At 32.8% G+C, this 14,842-nt stretch overlaps 1 protein-coding gene across 1 annotated transcript in view; it reads left to right on the forward strand.

Annotated features, from left to right (window-relative positions):
- The first annotated feature begins 4,251 nt into the window (after positions 1 to 4,251).
- LOC109792941 (uncharacterized) overlaps positions 4,252 to 14,842 on the forward strand; it is a 29,023-nt gene continuing 18,432 nt past the window's right edge. The window contains 14 exon segments of the mRNA XM_083068285.1: positions 4,252 to 4,661; positions 4,921 to 5,038; positions 6,227 to 6,387; positions 7,043 to 7,108; positions 9,356 to 9,473; positions 9,580 to 9,689; positions 9,797 to 9,892; positions 10,466 to 10,589; positions 11,286 to 11,353; positions 12,250 to 12,336; positions 12,584 to 12,736; positions 12,868 to 12,963; positions 14,469 to 14,528; positions 14,623 to 14,741. Of these exon segments, the coding sequence (XP_082924411.1) occupies positions 5,026 to 5,038; positions 6,227 to 6,387; positions 7,043 to 7,108; positions 9,356 to 9,473; positions 9,580 to 9,689; positions 9,797 to 9,892; positions 10,466 to 10,589; positions 11,286 to 11,353; positions 12,250 to 12,336; positions 12,584 to 12,736; positions 12,868 to 12,963; positions 14,469 to 14,528; positions 14,623 to 14,741 (1,271 nt within the window). The 5' untranslated portion in view covers positions 4,252 to 4,661; positions 4,921 to 5,025.

The following is a 14,842-nucleotide window of genomic DNA, read 5'->3' on the forward strand; positions in this document are numbered from 1 at the left end:
GTATATATAATATACATATCAAATTTATTTTATAGTTTTTATTTTTATTATTATTTTAATTAATTAATTTTAAATTTAATTATATATTTTACATTTTTTTAATAAGTAAATGAATGATAATGAAATAAAAGTATTTGAAAATATATTTTAATTAAAGTATATTTTTATGATTAATTAAATTAAAAATATACTTTTATGAATAATTAAACTAAAATTATTTTTTAAAAATATTAGAATAATTATTTTTTTGCGATGTTAAGTTAATATAGAAGAAAATGATACAATAATTGTATCTTTCAAGTTTAAGAGATAAAAAGATAATTTATTTGATATTTTAACATATAAATGGTAGATAATGTAATACTTATATTTCTAAAAGAATAATAGTATAATTTACATTGATGACCTTAAGTTAAATGAATTAAATTGTATATTTTAACCTAAAAGGATATGAAAGTCTAATATTCTTATCTCTCAAAGAAGAGTAACATAATTTATATATTTTAACATAAAAGGAGAGAGTGGTATAATATCTCTCATGTGAGAATAATGAAATTTATTTTATATTTTAACTTCTTTTCTCATTAATATATATTTAAAGATGTAATAAGAAGAAAAAATATAAAAAATAACTGCTCATTTTGTAACACCCCATTTTTCTTATTTCAATTTTATTTTATTTTAATTAAGGGTATTTTGGTAATTTTATAAAGGAGATGGGGGTGATTTAGTAGCTTGGAACGGGCTATTCCGGAATTGGAACGGGCCGTTCCAAACTACCAAAAGGTATGTGATTTAGTAGCTTGGAACGGGCTGTTCCGGAATTGGAACGGGCCGTTCCAAACTACCAAATTGTATGTGAGTTAATAGCCTAGAACGGGCCGTTCTCAAGATGGAACGGGCCGTTCCGGACTATTAAATATGCCATTAACCCTAAATGGGAACGGGCTTGGAACGGGGCGCTCCCAAAATTATGGCCGTGGGGTGTAATTAATGCACACCAGAACGAGCCGTTCCCAAAATTATGGCCGTGGGGTGTAATTAATGCACAGCAGAACGGGCCGTTCTAGTTTTGGAACGGGCCGTTTTGGATGTGATTTTTAGACATGGTTTAAGGGTCTGGAACGGGCCGTTCCGGATTTGGAACGGGCCGTTCCGGCGTAAAAAGCCTATAAATAGAGTTGTTTGCCACTCCCAAAAAGCACACCTCTCATTTCTGATTTCTTTTCTTCTGCTCTCTCTTCTTTCCTCTACTTTCTACTTCAGACCGAGGGGAACCCAGCGAGGGAGATCAACCAAATCTAGTGTAGATTTAGCTTCTACATATCTAGATTCAGCTTCTTCATATCCAGGTACGGGGGAAAAGGAAATTATTTATATATAGATTTACATGAGGAAATTGGGTAGAGGAAGAACCCCTTAGGATTATGAGTAATTTTAGAATTATTTCTGTTTGAAGAATTATTGACATTATTTGATTCTGTATATATTTAGGACAACAAATATATGATTTGTTTGTAAAAATGATGCTCTAGGAGAGAGAACGAAATTATAGAAAAGTGTCTGTAGGTTAGGTTTTGGAAAAATTGGATTATTTCTGTTTGAGGAATTAATTATACCATTAGATTCCGTATGTGTTGAGGATTAGAAATATGTATTTAAATTGTAAGAATGATGATCCGATAGAGAGAACAAAATTGTAGAAAAGTGTCTGTGAGCTTGGTTTTGGAACAATTGGGGGGTTTTACTGTTTATGCTGAAATTATATTAAATTGCTAATTCTATTGATTATTATATTAATTTATGAATATCATTGTTATATTATTTGATAAAAATTGATGATTTAAACGTGAATTGCTTGATATGTATGAAACCCATTATTTTGGACTTATCTGATATGTGTATGGAATTGAACTATGAGATGTTGTGTGGAATGTGAATGAGATGTGGTTGTGGCTCTTTACACCTATGACCAGGGGTGAGCACGGCCCGAGATTGTTACATGAGTATCGTGACCTTGGTTAACATGTCAGGGGTGAGCACGACCCTAGGTTAGGGGTAACGTGACCTTGGCACAGTGTTATATCAGGGGTGAGCACGACTCTGGATTGTTACGTGGGTATCGTGACCTTGGTTAACATGTCAGGGGTGAGCACGACCCTAGGATAGGGATAACGTGACCTTGGCACAGTGTTATATCAGGGGTGAGCACGGCCCGAGATTGTTAAATGGGTAGCGTGACCTTCGTATAGTGTGAAGTGCAAGATTTGTGATGATTGGTGTGATTGAGAATTATGACGTGACAATGCATGATTGATTGAAATACGATATGTTGAAATATTTATGAATATTAAATTATAATGAGATAATATATTGTGTTTTCTTATGTGCTATATATATAGATGTTTTCTTTTCTCACCGTGCGATTTGTGGATATTTTAGGTGAGGAAGATCTGGCTACGAGTGGTATCTAGAATGCCAACGGTTGAATTGTCGAGATGCTCTAATATTGTGACATCGGGGCAAAAGATTTTTTAGAACATAGGTTTTTATTGTAAATGTTATTTTTGAAAATAATTTGAAAACTCTTGCGTTTCATTTTTGTTATTGTGGTTATTGAAGGATAATTTTTAAGATTCTCACGTGAACCCTTTTACCGAAATAAAAAAATTTATTTATAAGTTTTTATTATTACAATATATATGTTGGGGTAGTAAGGGTGTCACACATTTTGTTAATAATAATGATCTTTTACAATTTAAAAGTATTTTATAGTCTTTGTTATGTGACTTAGTGATCACCGGTTCGAGAGCTATTATATATGCCTTGGTGGCATTTTCAAGTGTGTGGATCACTGGATCTTGTCCACTAGGAGAGACACATAAAGTAAGGGTTAATGTTAAATTTTTATCAATTATTTTATGTTAGTGTATCTCTCTTGTTAGAAAATTCCTATGCCGGAAAGGATAAACACATATAATCTTCTTCTTGTTTCTTTTTTATTTTTTATTTTTTGAGGTTTTGATCCCTTTGGTATATCTAAAAGTCTAACACTATGAGAAGAAAAATAATTCCTAAATTAAAGGTGATCTTATAAAAAATTTAACCATAACCAAAATTAATTAGTTTTATAACAATTGGTTAATTAAAAACTATTACAAAAAATTAACTTTTATTTTTTGAGTTAAAATTTTGTTATATATATTTTTTGATTGTTCAAATATGGTTAGGTACAGTTTTTATAACTTGTTAATTTTAGTTAAGATTCTTGATTAGTATTTTGATAGGTAAGAGTGCCTTTAATTTGTGAAACAAGTACCCTTTTAAGGGTTCAAATTGAGAAATCATTTTTTTAGAAAATAAAAAAATATTTAGTTAATATTCAAGCATAAAAATGTTGAACAATTTAAAAGATACACGTTTTGTTAAAACTAATAAACACTAGAAATTTTTATCACTAATGTAACTAGACTATAAATTTGGTTTAACATGCCATGCTTTTTCTTTATTTTTATAATTTTAAAAAAATATTTTTATATTATTTTTTTTAATTAATACTTTTTTCCCCCTTAATCAATTACAATATATATCTTTATATTACTTTTTTCTTTATAATTAATATTATTCTCTCTTAACTAATTATTATGTATGTCTTTTAAATTAATATATTTTATTAAATTAAGTGAATTTATTTAGTTAAAAATATTTTAATCTAAAAATAATTAGTACATAAAATAATATAATTTAGTCTTATATATAATAAAACAAACAACTTTAGATATTAACAAATAATTGTTTTATGTTAAGTATTATAAATTATAAATAGAAAGAATGGATGATGAAAAAAATTAAATCAAAACACTGACCGGTCTATAGAAGAAAATTGAATTACAGTCATTATATTATCTAAAAGCCTTAATATTGATTTTGAGTTTCTTAAGAAAAAGTAATATGATTTTTACTTTGTGTTTTTTTTTTTGTGGTTCGTTCCTGAAATATCTACCGGTGACTAATCTTCTCGCTAGATTGGAGCCTCAAAGTAACGTGACTACATACACAAGGCATGATTCAAATTTCTGATTTTACTTAAGCGTGGATTAGCCCCTACCACTGAACCACACGTTTAGAGTTTTTTTTTTTTTTTTGTATTATCATGTATTTTTAGATATATAAAAAATATTTTTTATCAGGTTTATTTTATGTTAGCCTGTACTTAGCCAATCTATTGCTGTGGAAACTAATTATTTAGAACCTTACAGAGAGGTTAGAGAAATTTATCCGCATATTCAAAAGAAAGAAACAGAGTGAGAGGAAGACAGAACGAAAGAGAGTGAGATAACGATCCGAAATCGCACTCCGATCCGAAACCGTACTCCGATCGAAACCCTCTTCGAAATCGCACTTCAATCCGAAACCCTCTTCGAAACTGCACTTTGATCCGAAACACATTGAAACCGCACTTCGACCCGTACTCCGATCCGAAACCGTACTCCGACCCGAAACCCTCTTCGAAACCGCACTTCGATCCGAAACCCTCTTCGAAACCGCACTTCGACCCGAAACACATTGAAACCGCACTTCGACCCGAAACCCTAACCTAAGTTAACGTGCCTCGATGGAGCTTCGTTCTTGTTGATCCCTTTCCAATTCCATAGTTACTGGTAGACATAATCTTTTTGATTTTCTCTTTTACTTTCTTTTTCCTAATTTCGGAACTTCTTTATTTTCTTTACTCTCTAGTTTGGACGCAGGCCTTTTCATAAACTATTTTTTTTCTTAATTTCATTTTTCTTGTTTGTTACTTGAATCTGTTTTGGTTGTGTTATTTTTCTTTTTGTGTTTATGCGAAACGCGATTTCGATATTTATGATCGGTTGAAGTTTTGAAAACAAGAAGACTGAGACGCCGTGTCAATTTCAGGGATATTGATTATCACACTGCTCTTCATGTTGCCGCGTGTTAGGGATTCACTGAGGTCGTTGAGTTTTTGCTCCAGAAAGTTGCCGAAGTTGACGCCAAGGATCGATGGGGAAGCACGGTAATAACTACACTTTTTTTAATTTTTGATTTGGTTTAGTACCGTAATGATTGTGAATTTGTGATTTGATGTTTGGCTATTGGCATGGTTTGGTTGTGTTGTTAATTCCGGTTTCGTGTGTGACAAAAGCCAATAACATTGCCATAGATTTTGTTTAGGGAAGGTCTAAGGTTTGGCTTCAGCCTTCAGGTCGTTGTATCTTGATTTACTATTGTTTGACTAGTCAAAATGTCAAATGCTTTGTCCTTTTGAGTGTATTTGTTCTGTGGATTGTAATGCTCAAATAAATGGTTGTAGATTATGTTAGAGGCATTTTGTGGACATAATTGTGTTTCACTTTGCACGGGGTGGTTGACTAATTGTCTAGGCTTGAGTTTCTTTTAAGGGTATGCTTGAGTGAACTTCTCCATAATCACTTCTAAGGAAAAAAAAATAGGAAGTAAAATTGAAATAAAATTTACCATAAGTTAAAATCAGCCTTATACATAAGTTAAAAATAAGATTTTGGTGAAAGCGAATAAAAGAAAACTTCTACAAATTAGTTTATACATAAGCTAATTATAGCTTTTGGAAAAATTTAGTTCATTTTATCTTCCTATTTTTTTCTCTCCTAGAAATGTTTTTGGAGAAGATTATCTAAATAGGCCTTAAGTTAGCTTCTCCTCTTATCAAAAGGAATTTGATCTTACATTTGGTTACACTAGTGTTTATTTGGCAGGGTGTTTCCATATTTGAATTTCAAAAGCAAATACTTCTATTGCATGTTGTCTTTGCACTTGCCTGGTTAATAAAAAATGTGACGTGAGTAAATACATTCTTGATCATGCCTTGACCCCTTATGCATTGATGCTAGCGAGTTCTAGTTTGTTGAAACAAGTCACCGAACATAGCCTTGCCTTTATGCTTCGCCTAGATATATGTATTCCTTCTCTTCATTTATCTTTTGCCCCTCTTTGGCAACTCAAAATGCTGGAATTCATAAGATAAAACTATTGTTAATGCATGTCAGGGACCTACCCCTTATGCATTGATGCTAGCGAGTTCTAGTTTGTTGAAACAAGTCACCGAACATAGCCTTGCCTTTATGCTTCGCCTAGATATATGTATTCCTTCTCTTCATTTATCTTTTGCCCCTCTTTGGCAACTCAAAATGCTGGAATTCATAAAACTATTGTTAATGCATGTCAGGGACCTATCTCATAAACTATCTAGCGACCAGAGGACCCGGGTTACAGCCCTTTGTAACGGCTTCTTTGATCCAACTTTTGTGTCGAGTCACAAAGTTTGGATGGTTTGACGATGATCGATTCCGGGACCTGGTCAAAGAATCTATGAACTTCTTGAGTCAGGTGATGTAAAGTGGTTATTATATTGGCTTTACATTAGGAAAAAGTGATTGTTTAATTTGTATGCAGTAAGGTATCGAAGGATTATTTACTGGACTAAAAGAAATAAAAGGAATAAGTGCGTTTGTTTGCATTACGTTACAGCCACATCCTATCAAGGCTGTCGAAGAGGAAAAAAAATAATAGCAGTCATACATATTTTGGTAAAATAATGTATCCTCTTTAGCACCCGGCAGTGAATTGTAAGCCACATCCTAAAGTTTACTCGAAGTAGTAACCCTGTAACCCACTACTGATTTCTTCACCTTCTCAGATGTGTATTGATTGCGAAAATAACTGGTTATTCTTTATGTTATAATCTTTTATAACTTATTTGGTGTTCGATCCTGTTCATTGTGTATGAAAAACATTTGTCGGAGGTGGTCAATCCCTTAAATGGATTTCAGTACCTTAGAGAATTAATCCTTAACTTTGAACTAAGGGATACCTTGGTTTAAAAAAAGGAATCTTTTATAACTTTTAGTAGTTTCTTGGGTTTCTGCAAATTTTTTCTTAAATCTTATTAGGTTAACTAGAAATCAATATATAATGTGAAATTCTTACCTGTAAATTTTTGTTTTCTGGGACGTATTGCTCACGACAGGTTTTTTAAATCCAGGCAACGCCAGGTCATTATGCCATTGGTTTGAAGATCCTAAGTCAGCTTATCTCTGAGATGAATCAGGTTAGGATTTAATTTGTGCTACTTGAATATGTTTGGTGCTGGTGTGTAGTGTGGACATTACAATGGTTGGGTAGATTTATGATATTGAGTGGGTCTGTGCTTGTTCATGGAGTCCATCCAAGAATTAGTTGAAGTAAAAAAGTGGTTGTTTATCGGTTCTGTGCCTTGTGGGGGTGGGTTGCATGATAACAATAACCATATTTTCCTAAACTAAGAAAGTTAGTTAACATCATTTAATTTTACTAATTCCATTTAAATAAGAACCCATTTTTGTAAACTATCCTTCATTGGAACTCAATACCAAGTATAGAAGAGGTCATTGGAAATACACTCTCAATTAAATGAAGGGGTATTTTGAGGATGATATAAATAAATATAGTGAAATTAGTTGAAATTTACTTATTTTTTAGACTAATATACCTGTTTTTCCCCCTTATACTTGACACCGGAGAAAGAGTATTTGTATTCAGATATTATAATCTTGTGCTTCTTTTTATTGAAAATGATTTGCTTGTCGATGATGATATCATTATTTTTTGTTTATAACTATGAAATTTTTTCTAGTGATATTTGAAAGGAAGTAAGGTAGTCAAAATCGCGGTTTCACTCGCAAGATCGAATGCGTTCACAATCTTCTCTTCCATTTCTGAGTTCACTCCTACTCTGGACCAGAAATTTGTCAAATTGCAGCCGGTCAATGTTGAAGATTGCAAGTAGCTGTGGAATGGTGCTTATTGCAAGCCTATTTCTAGGTTATTTCGCGGGTCGGGTTTGCAACCTGGTTTTGTAACCCGAAGTTTAAAACATCCTTCTGTAAAAAAAACCCCAAAACTTAAGCCTATTTTTTTTTTTCCTTCAAAGTCCAAAGACTCCGGCATCCCCCTTTCACTAAATAATATAACGACCGCTCTCCCTTTATGAAAAAAGAGAAACTGCCGCTCTTCCTTTACCAATAAACAAAAAATTACCGCCCCTAATTACATTTCTGAACCAATTTAATCACTTGCAATCACGCTGGGATCCCATTCCATCTTTCTTGTTCTCTGTTTGTGTGGGTGTGAAGCACTGGTTCCCCCATCCCTCTTTGCTTCCAAATTATATATTAATTATGTTTAATAAATAATTAGTAATTATATCTATCGGCTTACTGCTTTAAATGCATATTATATTTTTTTTTGCTTATCATGTTGAATTGAAGTTCAATTATGTGTTTCATGTGTGATATGATGACTTATGTTACTTCAATATGCTCATATATATGATTATGTGTGCATATATATGAATTTCATAAATTTTGTAGGATCTTATGATCCGTGTTACAACCTCCTGATTTACGACCCATACTTCCCTTTCCAATCTTGAGTAAAATCTCAATTTTGACTAGAGTGTAAGATTGGAAGTATCTACGAAATACAAACTTTAACATGAACACCAGGGCAACTTGGCTAATTTCTTAAATACAGGACCCAGGACACCATATACATACATACACAGAGAGAGAGAGACTAATGAAATAAAATATGAGTAACATTAACAAAATATCCAAATTTGTACATTCACCTTTTTAAACCAACCTTCTATGTTAACAAGCCTAAACAAAAGCAAGACATTATTTTTATAATTTTGTATTATATTTAAGGTGACTTATCTAAAAGTTAAAAAATGAATATTTTTTTAAACAATAATAATAGTGTGTAGAGGTGTCAGCTTAGGTGTCCAAACAGAAAAAATTCAATTGGACACCTAATTAGACATGTCTAACATGTCGTGGAGTGTCAATGTTGAAACATGTCCTACACCATGACACTTTGAACAAAAGAGGTATATGTGCTTCATAGGTAAGTAAAATAGGACCCTTTCAAGTTTGTGGAAGTATTTGCCTTTGGTTGGGGGAAATTTCTCAATATTCCTGTATTAGTCTTGGTATTTCAACGATATTGGAGTTTTTTTTTTTTGCTTAGTTGTGCTCATATAATGGTTTCTGTTTTATTGTACTTTTTATGATTTTTCATGCCGACACATATTCATTAACTAGTTTAAAGCACTGGTCATGTTATATGCTTCATTAGGTCATCATTGAAATTTGTGCTAACCATATTCCCAATGTTTGTGTTGGTTGCGGACACATTTGGATGGGTTTGTGTTAATAAATAATAATTAAAAAACTGATTTGGCAAACATGTTTCAAAATTACTTTGTACCATTGCTATTGTTCTTGCATCCCTTATTTCTTAATTCCTTCCTCAGGCTAATGCTGGTATGCCTGCAACAAATCATCGAAGGGTTGCTTGCTCCTTTAGGGACCAACATCTTTTTCAGATATTTCAAATATCTTTAACATCATTGGGTCAACTGAAGAATGATGGTAAACTGGGTATACTCATGCTTAAAATTTCATCCCTCCATTTAGTACCATTTTCATTACTTTTTCCTGATCATGAGTTTAAGAGTTGAAATTATATAATATGCAGTTGTCAATCAATTGCAAGAATTGGCCCTTGCTCTTTCTTTGAAATGTTTATCATTTGATTTTGTGGGGACGTCTGTTGATGAAAGTTCAGACGAGTTTGGCACAGTTCAGGTGTCTTGTTTTATTATCATTTTAATTTTTAATTTTTGGAAAATCCTGCATGAATTCCTTCTATGTATGTTGGTTCATCTAATATCTTGTTATATGGTGGTTTGCAGATTCCATCACCTTGGAAGCCTGTTTTGGAGGATTCTTCAACACTGCAAATATTTTTTGATTACTATGCCATTACAAAGCCCCCATTTTCAAAGGAGGTCTGTGCAAGCATTTGTTTCTACTTTCTACGATTGATATTTAACATTTAGTCCTTGTTAATTAATTAACTGTTAAAATTTGAATCTGTTTTGGTTCTTGGGAAATCGTCTACTACTTTCTAGAAAGGTGGTCTTGTTCGAAAACCTTTTGATCAGTATGAAAATTTTCAACGTAAACACTCCAAGCTTCACCAAAGTATGTTAGTGAATGGCAGTGTAAAATTACAGTTGCTTCTGAAATGAAATGCACAACATGGAGAAGAGTCATTATTCAACATTACCTTCCTTTTATATTATGTTTTGCATGAAAATATAGTTCCACAGTAACATACTACCGAGGTATTAAATTATGTGTCATGTATATATTTCAATTTTATATTATCACTTCTATTAGTTGACAATTTGTTTTCTTATTGGTTTATGTTCAATTTCAGAAAATTGATACTATAATTGTTTCTTGACTAATGATTGATTATTGTTTATTTTGTTTTGTGAAATGTCTTATTGATGGTTCATCGACTTGTACTTTTGAACCTACTTTCTCTCTTAGGTTTTAATTATTTTTCTTTCCAGGCACTGGAGTGCTTGGTGCGACTAGCGTCTGTAAGACGTTCTTTGTTTACAAATGATGCTGCTCGTTCTAAATTTTTGGCCCATTTAATGACAGGAACCAAAGTAATCCTGCAAACAGGGTAAGGTGTTGTAGGCTTGTTACTTCTTCACTTGTTTTGTATTGTAATGACAAACTGGAAATATTATGTTCCATTATTATAGGTGAAAGGGGAAAAATGTCTTTTTGTTTCACTTTTTTTTGGATTCCTTGTTACATATTGATTATGAGAAGCACCAAATAAAAAAGAATATTTCTCTATCACATTTTCTTTTTATGCATGCATTTGTCATCTTGGCAATTTATCTTTGCTTTGGCCTTTGGGTTGTTTGATCTCTTTATCTCTTCAACAAACCAGTCAGTTATTTCCTGCCAGTTTAGGAAATGAGAATTTCAACCTAATTTTTGCATCAGCAGGTTGTATGGTAATTTGTAGAAGTGCCATGCTCGACATAGGTAAAAGCTCTTGGTGAGATTTTGTAATTACAGGTGAAATTGGGCTGGAGATGTGGTTGTCTTTTTATAAATCATTAGTCAGGAAATAGATTAGTTAATTTAGGACCCAATCATACTCTATTTTTCAGTAGCATTGAAAAGGGAAAACCCTAGTAAATCCCTCTAGGTTCAGGATAGCAAAAAATGTTGTGAAGAAAGAAGTTCCTGCGACAAATATTGGCCAGTCTTGCATATACATTTTTAAGCACTCTTTAATTTGTTATTTCCATTTCATTGTTTTTGCCTTGCTGGCCATGCATTTATAATTTCAAATGTGTTGGAAAGCAGGTCTTGCAGATCATGATAATTACCATGAGTTTTGTCGTCTTCTTGGTCGGTTCAGAGTGAATTATTAGGTAAACTCGTGTAGTTTTTTCTCCTTTTATGGTCTATCTACTGGTTTTTATTTCTAATTGGTAGTAATGCAATGTACATAAGCAGGGAAATATGGGGTTCATGCAGTGGAGGCTAGGTACATACTTTGGCTGAGAAGTTAGAAGGGCACTGAACTGTGTGCATCATACAAAATGGCCCTTGTAATACTTGTGGGATTTTAAGTTTTAAACTTTAATACACACCATGCTAGGAGAGTAACTTCAAAGATTGACCATATTTTTATTTTGACTTTGGCACTTTGGCACTGTTTATTGTAGTTAGTTAGCGTATCATTTAACTTTCGTTTTTAATTTAATGTACTTAGTATATAAAAGAGATATACAAATAGCTGGAATATATTTTTAATCTACTTTGTCATTGCTTTCTATATTTACTCCGCCAGTGTTTCAAATACTTCATTCCATACACACATTAATTACAGGCATTAATGTTTAATTTTGAACTTGTTAAGTGGGGCTGTTTATTTCAAGTCAATTACCACAGGGACATCCTATCCTTGTCTCACTTCTTTATTTGCAGCTTGTCCTTTTTGTCTCTCAGCTAACTGTATGTTTATTCTACTGTTAAAAATTTAGTATTCAAAATTGATGAGCATTTAATGCACCTGGAAATAAACATCAAATGTTAACTCTCCCAAAACTGCTGCCTCTAAACTAGGAAATAGACTTTTCCGGATTTGTTAGTTTTCTTACAGTAACAATACACCGACATTTATGTTGAAAAATTTGGAGGATTAAAAATATTTGCTTGTTCTATAATATAATTTATTCCATTTGAACACCCTTTTGGTCTATAGTTACCTCCTTCCTCAATTACCTTGAACCTGTTACCAATATTTGTTAATTGAATGCTGCAGTTGTCAGAGCTTGTTAATGTGGAAGGCTACAGCGATTGGATACGTTCGGTTGCAGAGTTTACTCTCAAATCATTGCAGTCATGGCAGGTTAACTATTGTTTTGCTTTAAAATATTTTCCAGAGAATACATGATATATTGCTGCTCAAAAATACATTCTGATGACTATTTGAGCAATTTATCTTTTTTGGGACCCTTTGGAAACAAAGTTCAGGGTGACATCATGTGAGAATTATCAATAACATATTTCATTAGTTAATAAAATTTTAACAGTTTTTTTTTGCATTTGTATTGTGAAATATTGAGATCTTTATTAAGCTGATACCTTATTGTCAGTGGGCAAGCAATAGTGTGTACTACCTATTAGGGATGTGGTCTAGATTGGTGTCTTCTGTTCCATATTTAAAAGGCGACGCTCCAAGCTTACTGGATGAATTTGTTCCCAAGATTACTGAAAGTTTCATCACATCACGGTTCAACTCTGTGCAGGTATTTCCAATTATCCATGCCTGCTTTACTTGTTGCCTACTGCATACTCCAAGGCTGTATGTATTTAATTTAAAACTTCTGTTAATAAGAGAACTTTCGGAAGTATAATATCTTCTGTCTGTTTCTTATAGGCTGGATTACCTGACGATCTTTCTGAGAACCCCTTAGACAATGCTGAACTTCTTCAGGATCAATTAGATTGCTTCCCATACCTATGTAGATTTCAGGTATCATCCATATTTAATGTTTTCATTCTTCTCATTTTAATAAAAGAAGAAATTTAATTAGAAGGCAAGAAGGATTCCAAAGGAGGATATAAACAAAGCAGTAGAAGACAAAGCTGAAACTAACAGGAAGTAAAGAAATCTTTCCATCTCCTGTGCCTAATTAAAGTGTGATAAAGAATTGATACTATCCTAATTCATAGAAGGATCTTGGTAGGAGCTCTTGAATTCCAGATTAGTGATTCTGGATCAAAGTCAGTCCTCCAAGTTACTGAGAGAAAAAAGTAGCAATAAAAGAAATGTTCAAAATTTCTTGAAGCTTAGATTTGGAGAATGTTGCAAAGAAGAAAGACAGTAATGGAGAGGGGCCTTGATAAAGATAACATCTACCTTTGAAAGATCCTCTGAAATATCAAGTCACATTTAAAAAAGCCAGTGGTCTAAAAGAAACATGATCATGTAAATGAACTTTTTAGGTTTTGAATGAGTTGTGATCATTGCAATGTTAGCATTCCACATATTATGGTTTAAACTAGACTTACTTTTAACAGCCTGGTGCTACTAGGAAGATACCTTTAGTTAATACTCTGAAGCAATGGTTCTGGGAACCAAATTACTGAGAGTCAAAATCTTACCTCTCCTATGAGCAAGTTATCCTCCCAATGGAAAATGAGTCACCCTTCCAAATTCTGGGATATTATGAATCTTAAGAGTCCCAATAAGAAACAGCCCAACAGTTTCCTGCCAATCATTACCAAACCTGACAACACACCGGTACATGACTAGAGTTGGAGGATTTATGGATCTATCTCTTCACATCAATAACTGCTAATCCAATCTTGCCAAATTGAGTTGCAAGTAAGAATTTACTTACAAAAAATCTGATTGAGTTTGAGCAATTGTTAAATTATGCCGATCTGCCTCAGAAAGTTGAAAATGAAAAATTACCATTTGTACAGAGTCTGTTACAGTTTGCATTGAAATCAGATATGCGGTGGTTTACTTGAGGGAATCTTTCTAGCTGATATGCATAGAAGGGTGTCTAACTGTAACATTTTGGATATGGCCTTTTCCCCCTTCAGTTTACCATGTTGCCTCGTTACATAGGATATCTTATTCTTTCTGATATATATAATAAATTGTTATATTCAAAATCAATGATTCTCTTGATATTCATTATACTGAGAAAATTGGCTGTTAATCTTAAGCAAAAAGGGTATTTAGAGTGTTTCTAATTCTAAACTTGAAACCTACTAAAGAGGGGTTAACCTTTCAACCAGAGAGAAAATGACCATCAAGAGTGAACTTTGAATTAATTCATCCAACTTAGTCCAAACCTTGTGGCTGATCAAGGAGTCGGATAGATATCATTGTTTTTACTCATTTACTGAATATAATCTAGCTTCCAACATGGGAAACTCTTCATTCTTAAGTTTTAGTCCTTTTCAGTTCTGCTGCAATTTATTGAACTATGTCGGTTGTTTGACTCCTTTGAATTCATTGTGCAGTATGAAAGCAGTAGTTTATTTATAATAAACATAATGGAGCCAGTCCTGCAAATATACACGGTGTGATTATAACTTTCAATGAAGGCTGGTACTTTTTTTGTTGAGAGAAATGAATTAAAGATTGATGCTTAACTATTTTTAATGACTGGAATAGGAAAGAGCAAGATTACATGTTCCTGATAACCGTGACCTCACTGTGATTGAAGATAAACTTGCTTGGATTGTTCATATAATTGCTGCAATTCTTAAGATAAAACAGTGTACCGGTTGTAGGTAAAAACCTTTTCAGCTCTTGCCTTTGCAAATTGGAAATTTGGAATATGGAGGACTGCCAAATAAGTTCTGAGCAGTCTTCATAGCATATGATGTATCAA

Source organism: Cajanus cajan, chromosome 2, assembly GCF_000230855.2.
Source record: "Cajanus cajan strain Asha chromosome 2, NIPB_CcT2T_4, whole genome shotgun sequence".
NCBI classification, from domain to species: domain Eukaryota; kingdom Viridiplantae; phylum Streptophyta; class Magnoliopsida; order Fabales; family Fabaceae; genus Cajanus; species Cajanus cajan.